This window comes from Micromys minutus (assembly GCF_963924665.1).
Source record: "Micromys minutus genome assembly, chromosome: 2".
Classification (NCBI taxonomy): domain Eukaryota; kingdom Metazoa; phylum Chordata; class Mammalia; order Rodentia; family Muridae; genus Micromys; species Micromys minutus.
In genome coordinates, this window is record NC_137971.1 from 42,670,100 (window position 1) to 42,692,950 (window position 22,851).

Genomic DNA, 22,851 nt, shown 5'->3' on the forward strand with positions numbered 1-22,851 from the left:
TCCTTGTTCTAAGGCCACAGCAGCTGTCAACCAGGCAAGCCAGAGTCTCTACTATTTGACACTCAGTTTTCCCCAAGGTTCACTAGGCCAAGCTGTTTAATTAGTCATAAAATAATCAATTAAGTCTTCTGTTTCTTTGGGTTTTTGTTGTTTGGGTTTCTTGAGACAGGGTCTCACTATGTATCCTTGGCTGGCCTGGAACTCACAGAGACTGCATGTCTCTACCTCCCAAGTGCCAGGATTAAAGGTGTGTGCCACCAGGCCTGGCTGTGAAATCTAATCATATCTATCTCAGAATGAATTTTGTTGTTAAGTGAAGGGTGACTGTATTTAAGGTACATGGGACATTAGCACTGAGTCTGCAGGGCACCTGCAGGTTGCATTGGTAACTGACACCTGAGTGCTGATGGAGAGGGTCTGTTTCCTCGCCTAGCTAGCTTCCTGAAACATTGAAGAAATGAGTGTCTTCCACGGTTGCCACCCCCAGCATACCTCATTGTCACACTCAGCCAGAACCTGGTCATATTCACTCAGAGCAACCAAGAAAATGATGGAGGTGACGCTCTCGAAGCAATGGATCCATTTCCGTCGTTCAGACCGCTGGCCACCAACATCCACCATTCTGCTCGACGGGGACAGTCAAAGGTGGGAAAGGATAAAGCCATTGAATCATCGAGTTAGTGCCCTTTGGGGTCCTCAGTGATTTTTTTGGGGAAGGGGGCTCTTTAGGTTAGTGTGTTAGAACAGTGCTGCCATAGGCAGTGAAGAACATTGGTGGTTTCCAAGCAAAGGACTGAGATGGAGCCCGCCTGCAGTAGTCCTGGCACAAAACACCAACATCCACTTGGGCTTAACTCCAGCCACCCACATGCAGCCCAGAAGGATGTGAAAGGGACAAAGGGAAGCCAGCTTCCTGGTACCTCTGCTCTCTTCAGGTCCTATATTTAAATGTATAATTTGTATTCCGTGTGTGTGTGTGTGTGTGTGTGTGTGTGTGTGTGTGTGTGTGTGTGTGTGTGTCTCATGCACAGGAGTGCAGATGCACTGGAAGCCAAAAAGAGGTTATTGAATTTCTTGGAACTAGAGTTACAGATAACTGAGCCATCCGGTGTGGGTGCTGGGAACCTAACTCTCTTAGCCACGGAGTCCCCCCTCTAGCTCCCTCTCCATCCCGGTCTTGCTTTCACAGTTCATCTCAGTTATCCACAGATCCTTTCCATATTAGCTGGATCCCACCCCCTTTTTCCATCCGTGTGTGCTCTCTGCCCTGAGTGAAAATCCAAAGACATTACCCGTGGCCAGGAAGTATTTCAGGGACTCAGAGCAGTGACTGCCGACATAAAGCCCTAAGCACTATTATTAGTCCAGTGGTATCCCATCTAAAGGAATAGCTGACATGTCATTGAGCTCTGCTGCTGCTGCACAAGATGCAAGCTCACTGATACCAGGTCTGTGGACACTTTAGGTTTTAGGTAAAACACCTGTTCTTAAGCTTTAGTGCAAATGCCTTTTCCTAACACCATGGCAGACTGCAAGTTAGAGCACATAAACTGCCAGGCCACACCCACCACCCCTACACCTCACCTCATCCACACACCAGTTTCTGAAGACCCTAAACCAGTTGGTTAAACTGTCTACTGGCTCACTGTGGCTCCAGTGACTACCATCTGGAAAGGTGCCTTTGAGCCAGGCAGGTTCTAGGAGTGCAGCCATGCCTGCAACACTGTGCACACTGCTTGCCTCGTGTGGCAGAGGAGAGGAAGCAGACACCTGGCATGAATACGTGCTGCAAAGACCTCGACTTCCAGCAATAGAATTCTTCACCCAGAAAGACTGCATGGGAAGGTGCCACCACAGGTGACATTAATCCCAGTCCTAAGGCCCTGGAAAGGCAACACCTATTCACCAAAGCTTTAGCAAACTCTCCTTCTGAGGTGTTTGTAAGTAGCCTTTGAAGTTGGAAAGGCTTAAATACACCAGACAGCTCAAGAAAGAGCAACCATGAAATTAGACATCTGTAACAAAGATGCAGAGGGTATTTTATGCCCTCCCACATTTGACAGCCCTGCAAGAGTTCTAAACAATTGTGACAATACTGGCTTTAATCTGGGTTGGCTAGAGATGTGAAAAATGAACATTGTTTAAAGGATGGGGACAATAGATATACAAGAGATTTGGGGGTTAGAGAGGTATCCTCTGTTTAAGAGCTCGTATTGCAGCTGCAAGGGATTCAGTCCCACAGTGGTAGCTCATGACTACCTGTAACTCCAGTCCCTGAGTGAGATGCCCCCATTGTCTCCAAGGGCTCCTGCAGGTGTGTGCTGCACATACATGTACAATGAGGAACACACACAAAATAACTTTTTAAAGAGGCCAATGAGGTGGGGTACTTTTTAAATGCCCTATATTTTTATATATTTTTTCTTTTAAAGTTCAAGAAATGCCTGTTTATCCTGAGTGTTGTGTATACACACACAAAGCTATGAGTGCTCCATATATTATAAACTTTTAACATACTTTTATATTGATTTTTCTTTAAGGATAAAACTCAGAAAAGGAAACAGGATAGGAAAAATCCTATTCAACATTAGGGAAAAGACATCAGTAGACTGTATGGTCACAGGAATGCACATCTGTGTGACTATACATAAGAAGGTTTCTTCCTGGTAAGAAGAGTCCAGAAGTCCTCTGTTGAGGAGCATGAGACCCCAGAAGGCTATAGCAACCTAACAGGGGCTTACTAACCAAATATCTAAGACTCACCTTGGGACTTGCCCCTGAACAGACAAATCCTTAAATTTGGATGCTGTCTTGGAGAAAGACTTACCGGAAGATGATATTTTCCAGGTCAAATGGATATTCTATGATACCAGTGGTGGGCACTCGAACACGAAGTACATCCTGTTGCGTTGGCACGAAAGAGGGCATGGCGATTCGGTCAATGTCCGTCAGGTAACTGTGACGTTAAAGAACCAAGATGCTGAAACTGTTTTGAGAAGGAAAAATACCCTTTCTTGCTCAAGGGGAGTCCTCCCTGACCACAGGGTACCCACAAGAAATGGAGGCCAGCAGTGACATTCGGAGGTTACTATGCCAAGCCTCTCTATTCTCCCAAGATAGCTCTGAAGAGACCAGGACTCAAGCACATCTGTGAGCCTTCTGAGAATACAGGCCACCCCATCTCAGTTCTCAGAGCATCATCTATGTGGCCATGAGAAAAGCAGGAGGTGGGAAATGACACTTGCCCCTCATCCAAAGGACCTACCTACTTGACTTTATCCAGGAACCATAAATAATATAGACCCTGTTCTCTGTAGACTTTGATCAGTGAATTAAGAGCAGCTTATATGAAAATATACAGATGACCAATAGGCCATGGGAAATTTTCCTCAAATCAAAAATAATGTTTTCCTGTTAAGCACATTGAAAAGGAGACATCTAAAACCATCCAAAATTTGTCACATGTTATTTGAAACTATGTATTAAAGTTCTGACTTTAAAATACATCTATTTTTTTCTAAAGTGAAGTGAAAGAATGCCTTTACAAAAACAAACTAAACCCCAGGCAGGCTGTGTAGCTCAGTGTCAGTGCTTGCCTAGCGTTCACACAACCAGAGTAATCCCAGTGCCTCCTACAACAGATGTGATGACACGTCTGCAATCCCAACACTCCAGAAGTTCCAGGTTGTGCTGAACTACATGTAGAGTTCAAGGCCAGCCTAGGCTGGAAACTGTCTTAAAAAATCTGTCCCAGTCCAACATGGTATGTACTCATAAGCGGATACTAGCCCCAAAAAACAAAAAAACCCATGAAACAATTCACAAACCTTATGAAGCTCAAAAAGAAGGGAGAACAGAATGTGGATGCCCCAATCGTCCTTAGAAGGGAGAACAAAACACTCATGGGAGGAAATACAGGGACAAACAGGAGCAGGGACTGAAGAAAAGCTCATCCAGAGACTGTCCCACTTGGGGATCCTTCTCATATGCAGCCACCAAACCCAGTTACTATTGCTGATGCCAGGAAGTGCTTACTGGCAGGAGCCTTATTTTGATGCCTCCTCAGATGCTCTGCCAGAGCCATACTGATACAGAGGAGGATGCTTGCAGCTAATCATCGGACTGAACACGAGGACTCCAGTGGAGGAGCTAGAGAAAGGACTGAAGGAGATGAAAGGGATTGCAACCTCATGGGAAGAACACAATAACAACCTACCAACCACCTCAGAGCTCCCAGGGACTAAAACACCAACCAAGGAGCACACATGAAGAGACCCATGGCTCCAGTTACATATGTAGCAGAGGATGGCATTGTCTGGCATCAATGGGAGGAGAGGCCTTTGGTCCAGTGAAGGCCTGTTTTTCTCAGTGTAGAGGAATGCCATGACACTGAGGTGGGGGTGAGTGAGTGGGTGTGGGAGCATCTTCATGAAAGCAAGGGGATAGGGAGGAGATGGGGGGTATATAACATTTGAAATGTAAGTACAGAGAATATTCAATAAAAATGATAACAAAAGACCTCAGCAATGGAGTTGGTAGCCCTGCTGCTTTCTGTAGCACAGCCCCAATGTCCAACCTAGAGATGTAAAATGCTGCCCCCCCCCAGCTTATTACTGTACTTAGGGCAATCTCCTCCCTTTATCCAGTGCTTCACTCCACGGTTTCAAAGACCCACAGCCATTTATGACCCCAAAGTAAGAAATGGGAAAATAATGCCAGAAATAAAATCATTTTCATGTTCTGCAAAGCTTCGTAAGTTTTCAGTCTGGTGTCATTCTGAGTAACAGGATGAAATCCATGGGTGTTCGAGATGTGAAACACACTTTTTCTAGTGTAGCCACACTGTGTACACCTGCTGGATACTCATTAGCTGTCAAAGCTCACACACACTGTCATGGGGTCACATTGGCAATAATGAGCAGCTCTAATTTTACTTAATGTGCCCCAGGGAATTACGTTAGCTTTAGCTTGTGTAAGGCTCTTACTGTACCTCATTTATAAGTTTACTTTATCATGCTCACGTATGTATAGAAAACATAGAATGCAATATCATTTGTGATGTAGGGCTTCTGCTAGGGATTCTAGAAAGTGGTCCAAAAGTATGTTAAGTGGGAGATAAGGGAGACACACTGCAGTGATTGATTGATTAATCCAGCAGACTACAGTATCTGAGATTAGAGGGCATTGATTGGTGTCCACATAACCCTTCGCATACTATCTGGTACACTCATTTCCAAAGTATAAATGGTATCTAAGTACGCAGACATTACTAGTAGATGACTGAGAACCACTGACCTGGACCAAGAAAACCCCTAAGTGACTTATGCTATAGAATTGGGGTGAGGGGTTGTTGTTTTGTTTTGCTTCATTTTGTTTTTTGCTTTCTTGAGACATGATCTAACCCAGGTTGCCTGCTGACCTGAAATTCACATAGCTGAAAATGTCTGAGAACATTTGCCCCCTCCCCAGCCCACCCCACTCTCACTTCCCCGGTGCTGGTATTTAGGCATGTGCCACCACATCCACAGACTCTCAAACCTGCCAACTATCTTCTTTAATTAAGTGCTATTGTCTTCTGAATAGCTCTGTTCACCTCCCCGGCCATCCCTGACATGCCTGTCAGTGGACTTGCCTGTTTTCAAGACTTACACTGAATTAAATTACGACAGATCTGGCGAGCTTTCTCCAAATGGATGTAAATCCACACTCATCCCAGAGCCAGTAACACTGGGTTGCTTCTGGGAGGAAACAGGAGGACCCACTAGATTTGACATTTGGTCCCTGGACAATGTGCCTGTCTCCTTGAGAGGCTTTCTTGCCCCCCTCTCTGCTGCTAGTCTAGCATCTTACTATTTTCTTTCCTTTTCCTGACGTCTTACTTTTCTGCTGATGGCATTGGATCAATTGTGCCAGCTTGGATTGAACTGAACACTGTCTGGGACAAATGCCTAGGGAAAGTCATTAAAGGCTACAGGAAGTAACAATGCCTTCCCTGACAGCTGCTTTGTCCATTCCAAGCGAACTCAGAAAAAGGTCAACACTTAAAAGGAATTGAGTGGGTTTGGGGAGTTTCGTGATCCTGGGAAATGGAACCAAGCTACAGAAGCGTGAACAAGCAGCAACCCCAAGAATTCAACTGTGCTCAGTCACCCTCGGGTCACACAGTTTTAGAGGACTCTTAAGAAAAAAATGTGATATCTCCAAGATAGTGTGCAATAAAAATTTTCTTGGGTTGAGTGTTTGAATCTAGAGCATTTATAGGTCCAAAATGTATCACATAAGAGTCTCTTGTGCTGGTCTTGCAGATGCCGATGTCTATCACTAGAGGGCACCACAAGATCAGCGACTGATTTAAGCAAAGCCTAAGCCTGCCTGTGGTTTCCAGAGGGATACAGAAAGGAAGAAAGTGAAAACCACAGGCAGGTGTGTTCTTTGCTTAAATCTGCACCAAAACTTAGATCAGTTCTGCTAAAAGAATCTCCGATTTAACTGGATGTGTGCTGACCCCAGAGGACATCTGGGAACCCGCAGAGAATTAGGAGAGAGCCTTGCCAGGAAGTCAGGGAAACCCACTGCCTCTTCTCAATGCCGGAAGTGAAACCTTGCAGAGTTGGTCTAACTCAGCAGTTTTGGCGGGCTGAGCACTCACTATTTGGCAGAGTCTGACAGCTGGTACTCCCTCCTCCTGTCGTAACACTCCTGGATTCCCGGATCCAGCCATAGCTGCTTGATGGCTACCACCTGGTCTCTGGAGAGCGCAGAGACTTTGTCTACTTCCACTTCTCTGATGATCTGGGCATTTTCCTATTCAATGGAAAGAAAATACTGCGTTAAGCAAAAGAAAGGATGGCAAATAAGGGAGTGATCTATCTTGCCCTGGCTCCTGAGGTGGAGGGCTCTGACAGGTACAGAGCTGTGCACAGCCAAGCCTTCAGAAACCAGAAGACTGGGCGGGATGATTTGATTACTCTCCAGAAAAGTGAGCCGCAGATCGCACCAGACCTGCACCTTCAGTCCAGCAGCAGCAGTTGCAACTGTTCAGACCCCGCGCCCAGTTGTAAACAGAGACACCCATACCACGCAGCCACCTTCACTTCTACATGTTTTCTGCTCATTCCAACATCCATGTAGCCAGGAATGGACACAAATTTGTATCAGTCGCAAACCAGGATTGTTTGGTAGAAGTGGGCCCGCCCAGGGTGTAAGAATGGAGACACACTATCTCTATAAATAGAAAAATCAGTGCGGACTGTTACCATGCTCTTTCTCCCCCTCTTAAGTTTTTTTCTTTTTCTTTGTTTGAAGTGGGTAGACTTTACGATTTTACTTTGTAGAGCAGCATTAGGCTCAGCAGAAAGTTCTCATATACCAGCAGTACAGTCCCGTGAGTCAGTGCACAGTTCTTTCCTACCTAGGAACCACTCCCAGATCACCTGCTTTGCATGACAGCCACTAGTCTGTGTTCATGGCAGTTGTTGCTCTGGCAGCACACTACTGATTACAAGTAGGAGCTCCGTGACCCCATACGCCCAGTGAGTATTTCTCGCTCGCAAACCTAGCACATATCCGTAGCATGCGATCCCTTCCTCTGTCCTGGGCCAGAGAGCGGGACAGAGGGTCCTGGATAGCCTCGCTTGAACCATAGGTACTGCTCCTGCCTTCCGCCTTCCCACAGCTGCTCCGTTGCTTCCTCCTCCCTAAGCCCGCCTCTGCCCTCTGCATCTGAAGAGGCCACGCCCCTCTGTCTTCAAACAAGTCTGCAAACTCCACAAAAGCAGAGTCACAGTAAAAGCTTACCTGTGCTTTTACTCAAGAGCCCCGCAAAGTTTCTGCAAGGAGTTGGTGCTTTCGATATGTAAGCTCAACAAACACACGTGGTACATGCCCTTCTGTAGCGGGTCAGAAATCCACAGCATGTGAACACTACAGCGCAGAGGCCTATGCAGAGGGTGGCAGGCCCACAAAGGAATTTGGGGTCTTACTGTAGTGGCCCTTAGCCAGATATCTCACTAACTCCTCCCCTTTCTGGGTGGCATGTCTCATAGGTTGATGGGTTTTTTGTTTGTTTGTTTGGTGGTTTTTTTTGTTTTTTGTTTTTTGTTTTTCTAAGTTTAACAGTGAAATCCAGCTTTGCTGTTGAGAATTAGAGCCAAAAAGTTGACAGAGAACTGGGCGGGGACTGCATGCGGCGTGGGGGAGGGGGCAGTGGAGGCGGTGGCCAGCATTGATGTGTGTCCAGGAAGCAGATGAATACAGTGGGCCTGCTGGTCTTAGGAGTCTCAGGGGAAAACAGTCAAACTCAAAGACAGACGTGTTTGGGAGCAAACCAGCCGTTGCAGGAACATCACCAATGGCCAGCTCCCGACATGGTTCAGCACAGACATGGAGGGGGCGGAGTGGAACCTGTGATTGGCAAAATATACTAATAAGAAGGGGAAACACAGTACTCAACAAGAATGTTCCTTTTCCATTTCTAAAACAATTCAATATTTCCACGGCTTGGAGAGGACACAGAAGTCAGATGTGTGTCACACAGAAGTTCCCAGGCCACCCCTGAAAGGGCCACAGATGAAGTGATACCTTCAAACAGGGCCCTGTGGCTGCTGCTGAGGGTCCTTGTCAAGCACGGTGGAATTCTAGCTGTGACCCAGCAGGCTGTGACCACTGTCAGGCCCTCATCACGGGGCCATAGTCTGTCAACTGCCCAGCACAGCAGCCATCTCTGTGGGGCCTTAGGTAACTATGTGTTTGTGTTTTATATTTGTTTATGCATTTAATTGGCAAATTTATTCTACATAGTTATGGTATATATACTGCATTATTTACATACGTGTGTAAATAATGTATATGGCTGAGCCAAGCTATTTAAGATGTGTGTGTGTGTGTGTGTGTGTCTATGATCTTTGCATGGTGAGAAATATGAAAGAGCCACTCTCTTGGAAATGTTCAAGGAAATAATACACCATCACTAACAATCAATAGGAGGTATGGGATGTTTCTTGAACAAATTTTTCTTCTCTGGCTGACAATTTTAATTAAAATTAATATCCACTGATATATTGTTATCAAAGCTAAAACCTTCACTAGATACTATCACAAAGATCTGCTGACATTCAATTGCCATAAACACTGCAAGCTTTGGTTTAAAAGTGGTGGTAAAAAATACACACACACACACACACACACACACACACACACACACACACTCCAAAATCAGAGTTCTCCGAGCACAGGATTGTTTGTACAGTCTCTGATCCATGTTTTCACCATCTGTCCATGTCCAGAGTCCACGGCACACTCTACTAAAGCTTGCAATGGACGCATTGAGGCCCGGCAGCCACTGACTTCTGAAGTCTTGCAAGCATTGCTACTAAGGAAATACAAGTCAGCTGTCCAGAGGTGCTTTCCCCATCACTCATGGGCTCGCACACACAGCTACAGTGAATGTGGACAATGCATGTGAAAGGCAGGGCCTGTGGCCTTGACTAAGCTGTAACAGTGGTTTCTACCATCCCCTTCTACATGTTTCTGGATTATAGTTAACCATGAAAAGACATTGGACCTTTTGGGACACAGAAGGGAAGAAGTAGCCACTGAGCTTGGAAAACCAGAGATCCCCTCCAGCTTGCACACACTGTGGCTGGTTTTCTAGTCAGCCTCATTGGCATGAGGCAGCAGTTAGGCTCCTGGCATTCCCAAACTCCTGCTGAAATATTGCTCCGTTTCTCCAAATCCTGGCTCAGGTCCATGGCCTACATAGACACATGGACAGGCCTATGAGAGAGCATGGGGCTCTTCTCAGTCACCTACAACCTCCTCATGGGCTCCCATCCCCTACTTCACATTCAACGTTTCTCCCCAACCCTCAGCCTTGCTGGTCCATAGAAACTTTATCCCCGCCCTGCCGGATACACAGAGGAAGTGGCTTTCAGTGCCTTCGTCTCCACTTCACAGTTACAGCAATTAATTAATTAATTGATTAATTTGCCATTCCATGGCAGTCTCAGTCAAACCCAAAGTGATAATCTATCAGAGGACATCTGGAAGATGGACTCCAGTCCTTAAGTTTGTAGCTGATTCCCAGTGTTCTCCAGAAATCCTTTTGAGGACATCCACCCCCATGGATACTAAATCCCAAGGATGACCAAGACCTTCTCTAAGATATCAGAGCAGCTTTGTAGGACCTACTCACACCCAGTAAACCACCAGTGCAAATGCTTTGAATAGTTATTATGTAGTCTCACTTGGGCACTTGTGTCCAAGCTGAGGCCCGTAGACCCATACAACTCAGGACAGTTTTGCCTACAGCCTAACGCAGAATCACAAACTTACTAAAACCAGGATGGTGGCTTTTTGTTGCTGTTGGGGTTTTTTGTTTGTTTTGTTTTGTTTTGTAATCTGATTGCTTAGCCCCCCACACATGTGTATTTGTAGATGATGTCATGTCACAATGTCAAAGGGCTGGACACTTCTGGAAGGGAATAATGTTAAGAGAAACAGCGCATGCCTTTAATCTCAGCACCTGGGAAGCAGAGGCAGGCAGATCTCTGAGTTTGAGGTTAGCCTGGTCTACACAGTGAGTTCCAGGACAGCCAGGACTATATAGAGAAACCATATCTCAAAAACCAAAACCAAACCAAAACAAAACAAAAAGCCCAAAAAACTAAAGGGAGAAAGAGGGAGCTGGGAGCAGGTGGGGGAAACGCCTGCATGTTCAGAACAGGCCCTGGGTTTTATTCTTTAAGTATTTTAAACCTAAGGCAGCTTGAATCCACTGGACCAGTGGAACCCACCAGAAGGGAGGGCTCGCTTTGTGGCTGAAGAAAGATGCCCCTCCTGTGATTGTTTCTTTGAGGTTTGTTGGACTGTATGTGCCCAGAGACCTTGTGATGTGTCCCATGAACAGATCGGGTTTCCTGCCACCAACTTGCCCTTCCTCCTCTGGCTCTGAAGAGTAGCTTTCAGCTTTGTTTGTTTCACCAGAGACAGTTTATCTCAACAAATGTAAGAACTGCCCTTGTATTCTCTTTCCGTGTCTGCGCTTTGTCCAGATGTGCACCCTTATGGCCACGGTACCCTGACATTTGCTTCATGGCCCTGCCCAGTCCAGTGGGAGTCCTCCTGGGGTGGGAGAAGCTTCACTGCACATTGTTATTTAGGGATCCAGGCTCACACAAGCAGATGTCTCCACCAACATCCTGGGCCCTGGAGTCTTCCATACCTGCAGAAGAGTGAGAAAAGCAGGGAACGGTGGGTAGAAGTTCTGTGAGCCAGGTCCGGATGCAGAAGACATCACTTCTAGGCACAGCTCCATGAGCCAGGATTGGTCAGAATGTCTGCTGAGTGTAACGGAAGCAGGGAAAGCTGCCTGCCTGTACTCAGATGGGGAGAGGTGGAATTGTTGGCGTGAGGTCTATGCTACTTACAGACTCAACCTCATTTGCCAAGGTGACTCCACACATAAATGATTCCAATGTAGTCGGTCAAACTGCAGCTGGTGGGACAAATCCAGCTTCTGACTCAGTTTGTGAATAACATTCTTCTCGAACTTAGCCTTGGCCGTCACATTGCCTCCTTTTATGCAGACCACAACAGTGCCAAGTGGCTGGGTCAGAACCCAGATAGATTGCAGGGCATTAAACATTCCTATGGCACACATATGCTTGCTACCCCTGGAAACAGCTGGATAGTTAAATGCAACCATGCAGTACACCACTGTTCCTCTATACCCGAATTCATCCATCTGGTCTGTTTTATAAAGGAGTTATACTCAACTGGGTGTTAGCTTCTTCTTCTGCTGCTGCTTCTTCTTCTTCTTCTTCTTCTTCTTCTTCTTCTTCTTCTTCTTCTTCTTCTTCTTCTTCTTCTTCTTCTTCTTCTTCTTCTTCTTCTTCTTCTTCTTCTTCTTTTTCACCAGGATATGTTTTGGTAGGATAAGGTATGATAAGGTGGGTGGGATGCCTGGAGTATCCCTTCCCCCTGAAGTACTAGCCACAAGATAGATGGTATAGTGGAGAATAGAATAGAGTTTATTTAGGCCATGGGAAGGGGAGTTGAAAAAGGAGTAGGGACAGAAAGAGAGAAGGCAGGTTGGGGGATTGGGGGTGGAGAGGCTTGTGGGAAGGGGGAGGGGAAAAGGGAGAGGAAAAGGGAATCAGGGAGAGAAGAAAGTGGGGTCTGAGGGAGAGAGAAGGGGCACAGAGATGTAGAAGGGGCCAAACAGCTCCTTTCATAGCAAGCCAGGTCTGCCTGGTTGTTGCTAGGTGACTGTTGGACTGAGCTTAGGAGGAATGACAACACTGGGTACTAACAAGTACAAGAATGTGACTGTGAAAACCCTCAGCAGCTGTTCTTGTTGTCAACCTTACAGTCCCATGTAGATGCTAACAGGCATCCATCGTGTGAGAAAAGAACCTCTGAAAATGAGTAAGAGAGTGGGGAGGGGAGGGGGAAGAAAAGAGATGGGGGAGGGAGGAGGGGAGAAAGGGAAGGGGATAGAAGAAGAGGGTAGGTGGGAGAGGGAGGGGAGTCTACCTATATAGCTTTATTGACTTCAAGACTTTCAAGGAGAAAATGGCCAGGACTAAGTTGGACTGGGGCATTGCCCTGAGACTGGAATCCTATAGCAAAATTAAACAAAAGTACCACCCAGTGGAAGAAGTTGAAAGTGTTCTGATTTTGATTATTTTACAAAATGTAGAGAATTTTCCCATTTTTCCCTTTAATGGCTTCCTTAAAGCAAGCCATACGGTTTGATATCATATTGCTTGTTTTTTTTTAATAAAGTAATTATGGTGTGTCAATCATCTCAGGGTCAATGATTAGCTGTTCCTATAGAATATGAAGTCTCAGACATCACACTGGCCTCTGCAGAGGTGGACACCCCTACCCCAATTTTACATGGAGCACTGTTCATTCGCTGGTGCCTCTAAAGAGGACTTTCACAACTCTAAATTCTTCCCAACTCCCTAAAGCAAGTTTCAAGCACAAATAACTGGGGGTGGGGGTGAGAGTGGGGGAACACCCAGTTAAGCAACTGCAGCTAGGCAGATCCACCCAAGGCTACAGTGTAATGACAGCCCTGAGCAGTACAGGTCTTTGATGGCACCAGGCCAGAGCCCCTGTCTGGACTTCTCCTCTTCAAGCCCACCTTAGGGTCAGGACAGTTCCAGGGATCTTGTGGATACCTTCCTTCTAGGGCTTCTAAACATTTTCCTCCTCCTGGCCAAGTGGCAGAGAACTCAGGGGCAGTGGTGCAAACAGACTGGAACCTGTAGCTTGATAGGAAGTGGTATTCCATCAGTTCATGGCCCTCAGCTTCCGCTTCCGGCAGCATTGAGAGAACACGGCAAATCTGGTTTCAGCTGCTCCCTTCCTGTCTTCACCTGGGTCTGCCTTACTGCTCCTGATTTATAAACTGGGACACACTGAGCAGAGTGTGTGGGTCTTTCATGTCTAAACATTTCTGCTTTCTTGGGCTGACATCAGCACCAGCAAAGATAACGTGTTCAGCTTAGGCCTAGACACGGGGAACTTTCAGCAGAGGACAGGGTCACTCTTCTTTATCCAGTTCCTTCTGACTTTCTCAAATACCTCCCTAAGCACACAGCTTAAAGGACCTGAGAAGTCTAGGAGAGCCTCCTTATTTCTGGGTTTTATATTTGTAAATTTACCTCCTCACCACAATGTATTTGTAGCTTTCACATCAAAACATGCCTCTTCCATGGTCATCCTTGAGTTCAGAGTGGGGGAGTGAGGATAAGCTTTCTTCTTAGATATCCAAATAGGCTGCCAACAGAAGGGATGGGCCAGATTCAAGATATAGCTTCTCACCTCAAAAATCCAGATTACAAGTAGCTCTTTGCACTTTGAATGATTTAATTCAGAAAAAAAAAAAAAAAAAAAAAAAAAAAAGTCACTCACGGGCATGCCCAGTCATTTGGGTATTAGTTCGTTCCAGACGTAGTCAGGTTGACAGCCAAGAATAACGGACACACATAGTGACTTTTTACTGAGTATTCAAAAGCAACTGTCAGGATTTCACAGAGGATGGGTGAGTTTTGTTAGTTAGAGATGCAAAGCATTGGCACCACTGAAGACTGGAGATCAAGATGAGCTTCAGCCATGGAGGATGGAGCATGTCTGCTCTGGGACCCAGGCTCGAGGTTCTCCCTAAGAGTCAAGAACCCAGCAGCTGTCTCTCCTCTCCTACATCTTACAAATCTTTACAAGAACCAGGAAGGTCAGAGCACCCCAAACTGTCTCCCACATGTTCCATGCCAACCTGCCACAAAGTATCCCAGACAGTCTTCTAATGCAGGGGAATCAGGATGCCTGCTGGTTCATGGCATAGCTGGGTCCTCAGGATTATATGTCAAACTCATACAGGTTGTAGGTAGAGTTCAGTTCTTCACAATTGGAGATTTGTGTTGTTTTTAACAAAATCTAGATCATTCGATTTCACCAATAAAGAACCAGGAGCCAGATGTTAGGGTGAAAGCCTACTAGCTCAGAGAGGCTAAAAAAGTACACAGTGACCCTTCCCTCACAACCAGTGTTCCCAAAGAGAAAGGTCTCCTTTGTGCCATTTCAAAACCCTTCAAACTCAATGTCCCTCTTTTCTACTTCCTGTGAGGTTCCCGTGGGTCTCTCTATCCATCCTCCAGACTCCCTCTTACTCTCTATGGTTTTTTCCTATGTTTACTCCCTGCCAACTTGCTGCTTGCTCCACTTCTTGATCTACGGTTGACTTTGTGTAACTCTGTTTAAAATAAACAGAAAGCTCTGACTTAAAGGCACGTGTGAGGACTGAGCTGCACTATGACTAGTAACTGGTTTTGATTTTTGGTTTTTCTGTCCTAGTAAATAATACAACGTCCAGGTTGACAGGGTGATCAAATGTCCTGCAACAGACTTGAGTCCTCGTTTTTTTCTCAGCTGTCATCAAAGGTATCTCAAAGATTTTGGAAACCACCCTCTCACATCAAGGTCATGTACTTTTGAATCCTAGAAAGACACCATACCGGAATGACTTACCATGATCTATAGCTTACACTGGTGACTTCTTACCATCACTGACAACCGGGGGCCATAAACAGCCTGACAGGCAGGAGTACTAGGCTGTATCTCGTAGTCCTATGGTGGGTACTTGGAGGACTTCCATATAAAAACAAACAATCCCTGTATGAAAACCCTTCTTTTATCTCTGAATGTTCCTTCCTTTCCTTTGAAAGGGAACCCCCATTCCTGCTCTATCACCCAATCCACTCATGGGACAGACAGCCATCATGGTCCTGCACAGACTCATGAGGAACCATGGACTGCGGAGGCCATGTTAGAATTCTGCATGAAACCAGTGCATGGTTTTGTCACAGTTATGAGGAGCTTTAGTGCTCATTCCTGTGTACTTGGCTCACATTAAACAGGGACCAAAACACCTCATATAGGATGGAGGTCAGTTACATTTGCTGTGGGATGGCCCCAATGTTTAAAAACATGCATTGTTAGGATTAGAAACTAAGAGTGTTTAGGCTTTGTTGAAGAAGTGATATGTTTTGGCTGTGATCTATAGAAATTATCTAGAGGAACTTGATTCTTTTTTCACTTAGGGCTATAGTGTTGCGCCTTAGCAAATCATCAGACATTCGTGTGTGTTCCATCCCCCAAAGCTTCATCCCGTTGTCTTAGGTCACTCGTTTTTGTATTGTCTGCTTTTTAAAGGTAGATAATTTTATGGTTCCTATGTGTTATATAAGGAAATAAGCTAAACAGAAAATCGTAACTCACACAAGCCGAGTAATTATTGTGTGATGTTCGACAGTCTACCATGAGCAGTGTCCCGTTTGGTCATTACTCCCTAAGGAAGTTGATAATTTAATATCCCTATATAAGTGAAGTTTAGTGAGGGTAAGAGGTAGCATTATGTCTGGCCACAGAACACAGGCTGTTTACATACAAGGCTCATTTGAATAAATTTACATTTTAAAGGGAAGAAGGGAAGTGGAGGTGGATGGCTATAAAGTTCTCCAGCCTGGAAAGGCGCAGTTTCATGTGCTTGGACAATTGGTGTGTGGACCAGGGAGTCTTTTTCTGCATGCCTTGTTTAGCAAACACTGCTGCATGCTAGTTTCCTGGAGGAAAAAGCTTGATTTTCTTCTCAAAAAGGAGGGAAGGGGGTCCAGAGAGATGGCTCAGCAGTTAAGAGCATTGCTGCTCTGCGGAAGTCATGACCTGTTCACACCTCTCACTCCAGGCTAAGCCCTTGAATGGCCTGTAACTCCAGCTCCAGAGCTCCTACTGTTCCTGGCTGGTCTCGGTGGACACTCGCATCCTGCGCACACACCTACTCAAGATACACAATTACACTTAGAATCCTTGTTTTTTTAAGAAAGGAAGAAACATTCAAAGATAAAATAAGGTCTCCACGTGAGTGGGAAAAATTATAATGGAGGATTTAAAACCAACTGTTTTTATACAGAAGATTTTTTTTTAATATCCACCATACAACCTAGGAGTGAAATATCTTCTCCAAAGATGGCTGGAAAATTAAGGTTAGCCACACACTGCCTGAAGGTATACCCTTGATGCCAACTCACACCGTCTTTCACTCTTACTGTAAGAATATGAACATGTGGTTTTCTTGTTTTGTTTTATTGTGTTTTACTATGTGGCCCATGCTGTCTTCAAAATTGTGGTCTTCCAGCCTCTGCCTCCTGAGCTCTGAGAATATAAATTGAAAGCACGTTGAAGAAATAGTGCTCCAAGTCAGCCGCTCATTTTCATTAGTAGTTAATGTACATATCAATATCAACATGTTTGCAGAACAAAATAAGCGTCCATGACTGTTTGGGACCTTAACCGCCCTGACAGGCAAGAAAGCTGGGTCAGAGGTCACGTTTCTATGACTCACATCTCCATCTAGTGGTATCTTTTGTAACTGCAAGTCCGCTGACAAACGAACTCCAGTCTCAGAGACTGATTATAAGTGGGTGGCTGGGTTTTACATTGAAGCCTCTGCAGGAGGTAATATTAACCTAACGACCCAGACATTCTTATTCTACAATGGAACGGGGAAATGAAGTTAGATTTTTATTGGAAGTCACAATAAAGCTAACACAGCAATCACCCAGATTTACGAGTCCCTGGCAGGACTGGCTTTTAGAAAAGCCTCTGGGGTGCTTGCAGGGTCTAGATGAGAGGGCCTGCTAGCCAGGAAGCAACTGAGGTCAGGGATGGAGAAAAGGCTGCCTGGCTTTCAGTCCTCAGGACTCTACTGCTAGCTTTTTGCCACCATATGCAAAGCCACCCAAGAAGGCAACCAGTTCCTTTGTGCCCTAGGGTCTATGTGTGGCCATACTGTTCTTTTCACAGGATTTAACATGTGTTCCTAACATTATCCTGCAGCTTGTCTTTTTGGGTAGAAGGGGGGTGTGGGGAAAGGGATGGTGATCAGGTGTGGGGGGTGGGATACAGGGCATCTCTAGGCCTAGCTGGAGACCTGGGATTGGGGGGCAGGGATGAAACAGGGAGTCAAAGGGGGTTACTCTAGCTGAGATGTCTTTCATTTCAAAAACAATCACATCTATGCTGTAAGCACTGCATCTCACCCGCTACCCTTCGCCGGGGTGGGTTCACCCTCAACATCAAAGCTTGTGTTTTCAAAACTACGAACTTGCAACACATCTCCAGAGAACCATCCAACAACAACTCCCGCCCCCGGCCCCCTTTATTTCTCTGGTGTTTCACTTTTTCCAGTCTTTTCAATAGCTTGAAAAAACCTCTTAAACAGACAAGAAATAAGTGGGTCACAGCTTGCTTTAATAATGTGTTTTGGAAATAGTTTTAATCCTGGATGCATGTTTGGTGGTTGTTTTCCTTTTGCAGTGAGAACCCACAGGCATTTCAGCCTAGAAGCAGAATGCTCAGAGCAGAGGTCTTCCCAAGGGCCCCAGACCTCTGCTCCATGGGCGCCGCTGGAGCTCCCCAGCTCTGCAGTTTTCAAACCCTGTGCCCTGCCTTCAGTCTAGATTAAACATGAAAAGAGGTGCCCACTATGAGCAGCAGCCAGCTCTTCCTTTACCAGCCATTGACCACTCCCTTGTAGAGCAAAGCCAAGTCACAGGGCCCAGCTTTGAAGGGGACAAAGAAGCTTCTAGGGAACTGCAGATGCTCTGGGGCATGTGAGGGAATCGATGCCTTCATAAAGTCCTGGTTGTGGTTAGACAGAGCAGAAAGGGGTAAGTTGACTACATGCCCGTGATGCTGTGGTGTTGCCAGTGGTAAGAGACCCCATTGCACCTCAACATGGTCAGATCAGGCTCTGGACTTAATTAACCAAGCAATCAAAGGCTCATCAGGACACAGGCTCAAATAAAAGTACAGGACACTCAGCAGAGTTTGAACTTTGGATACTTTGTGGATACGTAAGTGTGACTCCTGCACTTAATAAAATCCTGTAATGTACAATGAGTTCAGTGACTCAGGTGAGAACACTGAAGATTTGGTTACTCTGGACTGGGAGCCATTACTTAACAACAGCGTCTTCCCCCAAGGCTGAGCAACACTGGTAAAGCCACACGGTGAGGCAAGAAAACGGAAAGCACACTTATTTGTCCCTGACAACAGCTCCGCATACTTCCAGTGATCTGGGAGGTCCACCAAACCCCTTTCCCTCAGGCCAGAGAAAAATTAATCTTTTCTCTCACTCCTCATCCAGCTCACCTCCCCTCTCGGAACTCTGTCGCCAACAATGACGCAGACCCTGATCCAATCTTGTTGAGTTGCAATGGGGTCTCTTTCCTCCTAGTCAAAAAAGACTGGGAATTGAAAATATTTGGCTAATAAAAACCCTTCATTTGTACTGAACAGATACAAAAACCCCTTTCTGTGTCACTGTACCCCAAACAACACAACTTGACAGTTTGTCCAGTGTCTCTATGCTTTTCAGCATTAGGACGTGACATGTAATCTAGAGATGACTCAACGGACACAGGAGGCCTCACAGACTACATGTAAACTCCAGGAAAATATATAGAAGGAACTTGAGCACCTAGGAGGGTCTCACTTCTCTCTGTCATTTTTGTCCTCCAGGGTCATGGCTTGCTTTAATAATGTATAATTCCTTATACATGATAAAAATAAAACCTCATGTACACTAATATATTTAACACTTATTGCTACTTGAAACAGTCAAAATGGTAAACTTTGATATATCTATCCATATGTGTGGGAGCGTGGGTGGGTGGATGGGTGTGTGTGTGTGTGTGTGTGTGTAACTTTATTTTTAAAACCAAGCAAGAAATGGAGTGGTTTATAACTGTAATCCCTTCTACTAAGTCTGAGCAGTTGAGACCAGGCTAGACAACAGAGTGACACACTACCTCAAAACAAACAAACAAAACAAAAACCAAAGCTTGCTGCCCTGTGTCTACTTCTTCCTAGAGACCATGATGAACTTCAGGAAGAGAAGTTTTGCCGGCATGGGCGGGTACAGAACAGGATCTTGGTTGGGCAAAGAATACACCTGGGAAGAGCTTCAGAGAACTGTTTCAGTTTATTAGGGGTGGGGGTGGGTTATTTGGCCAGAGTCTCTGTGGCAAGGTTTGTGTGGCTGTGTACTACTGTCCAGAGCAGGGGCGTTGGAAGAGGCTTTATCTAGATACTCAGGGGCTGTAGGGTGGCTGGGGGACCATATAAGGTCAAACAAGGAGTAAAGCCTGATCACTATCAGGGTGATCACTTCTTACTAGGGTTGATGGTGGGACAGGCCAACTTGATGGCGCCAGGTTGGGTAGGGGAAGGTAGCCAATGCCTGCTACCCTCATCTGCGGTATCTGGGGTTGAAGCTACCTTATCCTTCCTCAGTAGTCCTGGGGCATTATGGTTCCACAACTGCCATTATTTGTGCATCAGGGTCACTGGTTCCTTGTAAGTGATATCAACTGGCTTTATCTGGTTCTCAGCAAAAGCTACTCCATGCCACACTATAGCAAGTGAATCACAGGTGCAGGTGGCTGAGGGAACAGTCTACAGAGTTGGAGCACTCTAGCTCTGAAGTTGCTAGGTCACTTTAGCCAAGAAACACAGTCTCGTTAACTGTGATAAGTGGCAAACATTCAGCCTTCAGCATCAGCAAGCCTTGATCCATGGTTCTTTGTGGGTCCTGAGGCACACCCTGAACTGTCCTCACTATGTGTTGGAAGTTGCTGTTCAAAGAGAGGTCCTCGGAGCAGCATCAGTGAGACTGATTGGAAACACAGAATATGGACTGGAATGTAAAGGAGCTGAGCATCCACATTCATCTCTCTCTGTTTCGTGGATGTGGGTGTGATGTGATCAGACACTTCACACTTCTGCTTCCCTGCCACTATAGACTATATATACCTCAAACCATGAGAAAAAAATAAACCCTTCCTCTACTGTGTAGCTTTTATCAGAAATTGTCACAGCAGTGTGAAAAGTAACCAGTACAGAAGGTTTGTACCAGAAGTGGGGATGCTGCCATGATAAATCTGGCCATGTAGTTCTTAGTCATTTGGAACTGCTTTTGGGTGAGAGTGGGGACTATGGAAAAGTTTAGAAGCATAAAAGCCACAGAATTTTCTAAGCAGAGCATAATAGGCCATTCTGGAAGTAGGTTGAAAGACCAGAATACCAAGAAAAACAGGGACCATAGAGGGCCGACCCATGAATTTTAGAGAAAAACAAACTATTTAGAACTAAGAAGTCATTCATACAGCACTCTGGCAAAAAGTCTGGGGGCATTCTGCTAGGTCCTGGAAACCCGAGTGAGACTTAATGGAAACATCGTGGACTATTTGGAGGAAAAAAATCTCAATGCAAGAGAACATTCAGGCTGTGGTGGTGTTGTTACTTAGTGCTGTGCTCTGGTTTACAGCGAGAGCAAGAGAGCAACAGATACATCAGAAAAACTGGGGAAATGTGCCGGTTGGAGGGAAAGAAAGGAAGGTACAGTTTACAGTTCCAGACAAGGCTGGTGCTGGGGAAAAAGTTGTCATCAGTACAGAAATGAGTGACCTCAGAAGAAACTCCACTCTGTACTTGTATCATAGAAAAGGTGCTGAGAGGGTGAGATCCCACCCAAGGGCTGCAACATGAGATGTACAAAGTTATTTGAAAGGAAGGAGAATGAGCGGAGGTTGCCACTGACTAGGGTTTCTGCTTGACAGCGATCATTCAAGTATTTCACTAGTGTTAGCCTGAAAGCACATAGGCCACCACAAGCGAGATGGGCCAGGCGCCATCTTGGAGCTAACAGCAGAAAAGAGTAGCATCAGATGGTGGCTTTAATATCCCTCAAAAGTTCTTGTATTTGAGCACGTGATGCCCCATTGCTGGTGCTGCTTGGGGAGGTAATGGGACCATTAGGAAACAGGGCTTTGCTGGAAGAAGTACATCGCTGGGCGTGGGCTTTAAGGGTTTATATATAGTCTTACATTACTTGTTTGTATTTTCTGCTTCCTGTGTGTGGAAGAAAGATGCGATCATCTAGATTCCTGCTCTTCCTGCCTGTTGCCTCACCATTATGGATTTCCCCTCTGGAGCCATAAACTAAAATAAAGTCTTATTTTTCCTGAAGTAGCTTTTGCTCATGGTATTTCATCACAGCACATGTTGTTTCATAGGCATAAAGGATACAAGAGTGGCAGGGATGGGGGCTCCTGTCATGACTGTAGAAAGTTACTGAGGCCAGTTACTGTGTACCATGGTTGAGTTCTCTGCAAGGAAGCCCCAAGGACCTGAGCAGCATGAAGATGCCCATGTCGTGGGCACCAAGGCCTCAGAGCCATGAGGATGGCAAGACCTTGTTGATTTGAGTATTGATGTTGGCAGTGTGTACAGAAAATGTCAATCACAGCTTTCTCCTCCAAGATGGCTGCCACCTGCATCTGTTCCCTACAGAGACCCACCTGCTTCCTCTTTCAGCGGAGGCCATGTCATCCCTGCTATGACAGACTGCATCTCCAAACCGAGAACTGAATTAACCCTACCTTAAGTTGCTTTTGACCTCAGTGACTTCATCCCCAACTATATCTATAGTTCTCTGGAGACGATTCAAGAATCCTAAGATGCGGAAATTGAAGGGCAGGGTAAGAGACGAATTTGGCACCACAAGTTTTTTATCATGAATTTTTTTCTGCTGCTGTCACAAAGCACACTCCCTCGAGATCCACATTTGTCTTAACTGTGTATTTTTCTTTACCGCTGGCCTGTGGACACTTGAAGGCTCGTGTTGGTGTTGCCAGATGTCACTTTAACATCCTGTCTCACACGTGAACTGGATAAATGCTGACCTTTGCTTGCAAAGCTCGGACAGAACCAAGGCTGTAGGATTAAATGTTTTTTTTTTTAATGGACTTTTATCCTTAACCTTTAGTTTTTAAGTCCAGCCAAACATTTCTGTCATTTAGAAAGCATGATATGCTCTTAGATAAAGGATGTTTTTCTTCATCCACGGGGAACATATGAGGCTTCTCCAGCGACATCAAAAGCAATTAGAAATGCTTCAAAATGATCATTTGGTTCCTATTTCAGGGGTGAGTGGTAGCAGAATGATGCCAACTTTGAAAGCAAAGAGCCCACAAGGGCCACCAAGGCCAGGAAATCCAGGGTCAGGAACAGCCGGCCAGCCTGACAACCCTAGTCAGCATCACTGAGCAGAAAGCACATTTTCTAACACAGATACATCACCAAAGAACAGAAAGGAAAGAAACAGCCTGTCCCCTCCCCTGCCACCCACATCATAGTCACTGGACCCTTTCTTTGCATATACTTAAATTTAATATACTTGAATTACTGTTTGTGGGCACCGTAGATGTCCAAATGTGCATA

The 22,851-nt window shown here is 45.5% G+C and overlaps 1 protein-coding gene across 1 annotated transcript in view; it reads right to left on the minus strand.

Annotated features, from left to right (window-relative positions):
- GNA14 (G protein subunit alpha 14) overlaps positions 1 to 22,851 on the minus strand; it is a gene marked incomplete at its 3' end in the record, with an annotated part of 182,648 nt that overhangs the window by 3,317 nt on the left and 156,480 nt on the right. The window contains exons 3-5 of the mRNA XM_080911248.1: positions 6,650 to 6,804; positions 2,828 to 2,956; positions 493 to 622 (exon numbers count right to left, since the gene is read on the minus strand). Coding sequence (XP_080767374.1) covers positions 493 to 622; positions 2,828 to 2,956; positions 6,650 to 6,804 — 414 coding nt within the window. The remainder of the gene's footprint in view (positions 1 to 492; positions 623 to 2,827; positions 2,957 to 6,649; positions 6,805 to 22,851) is intronic.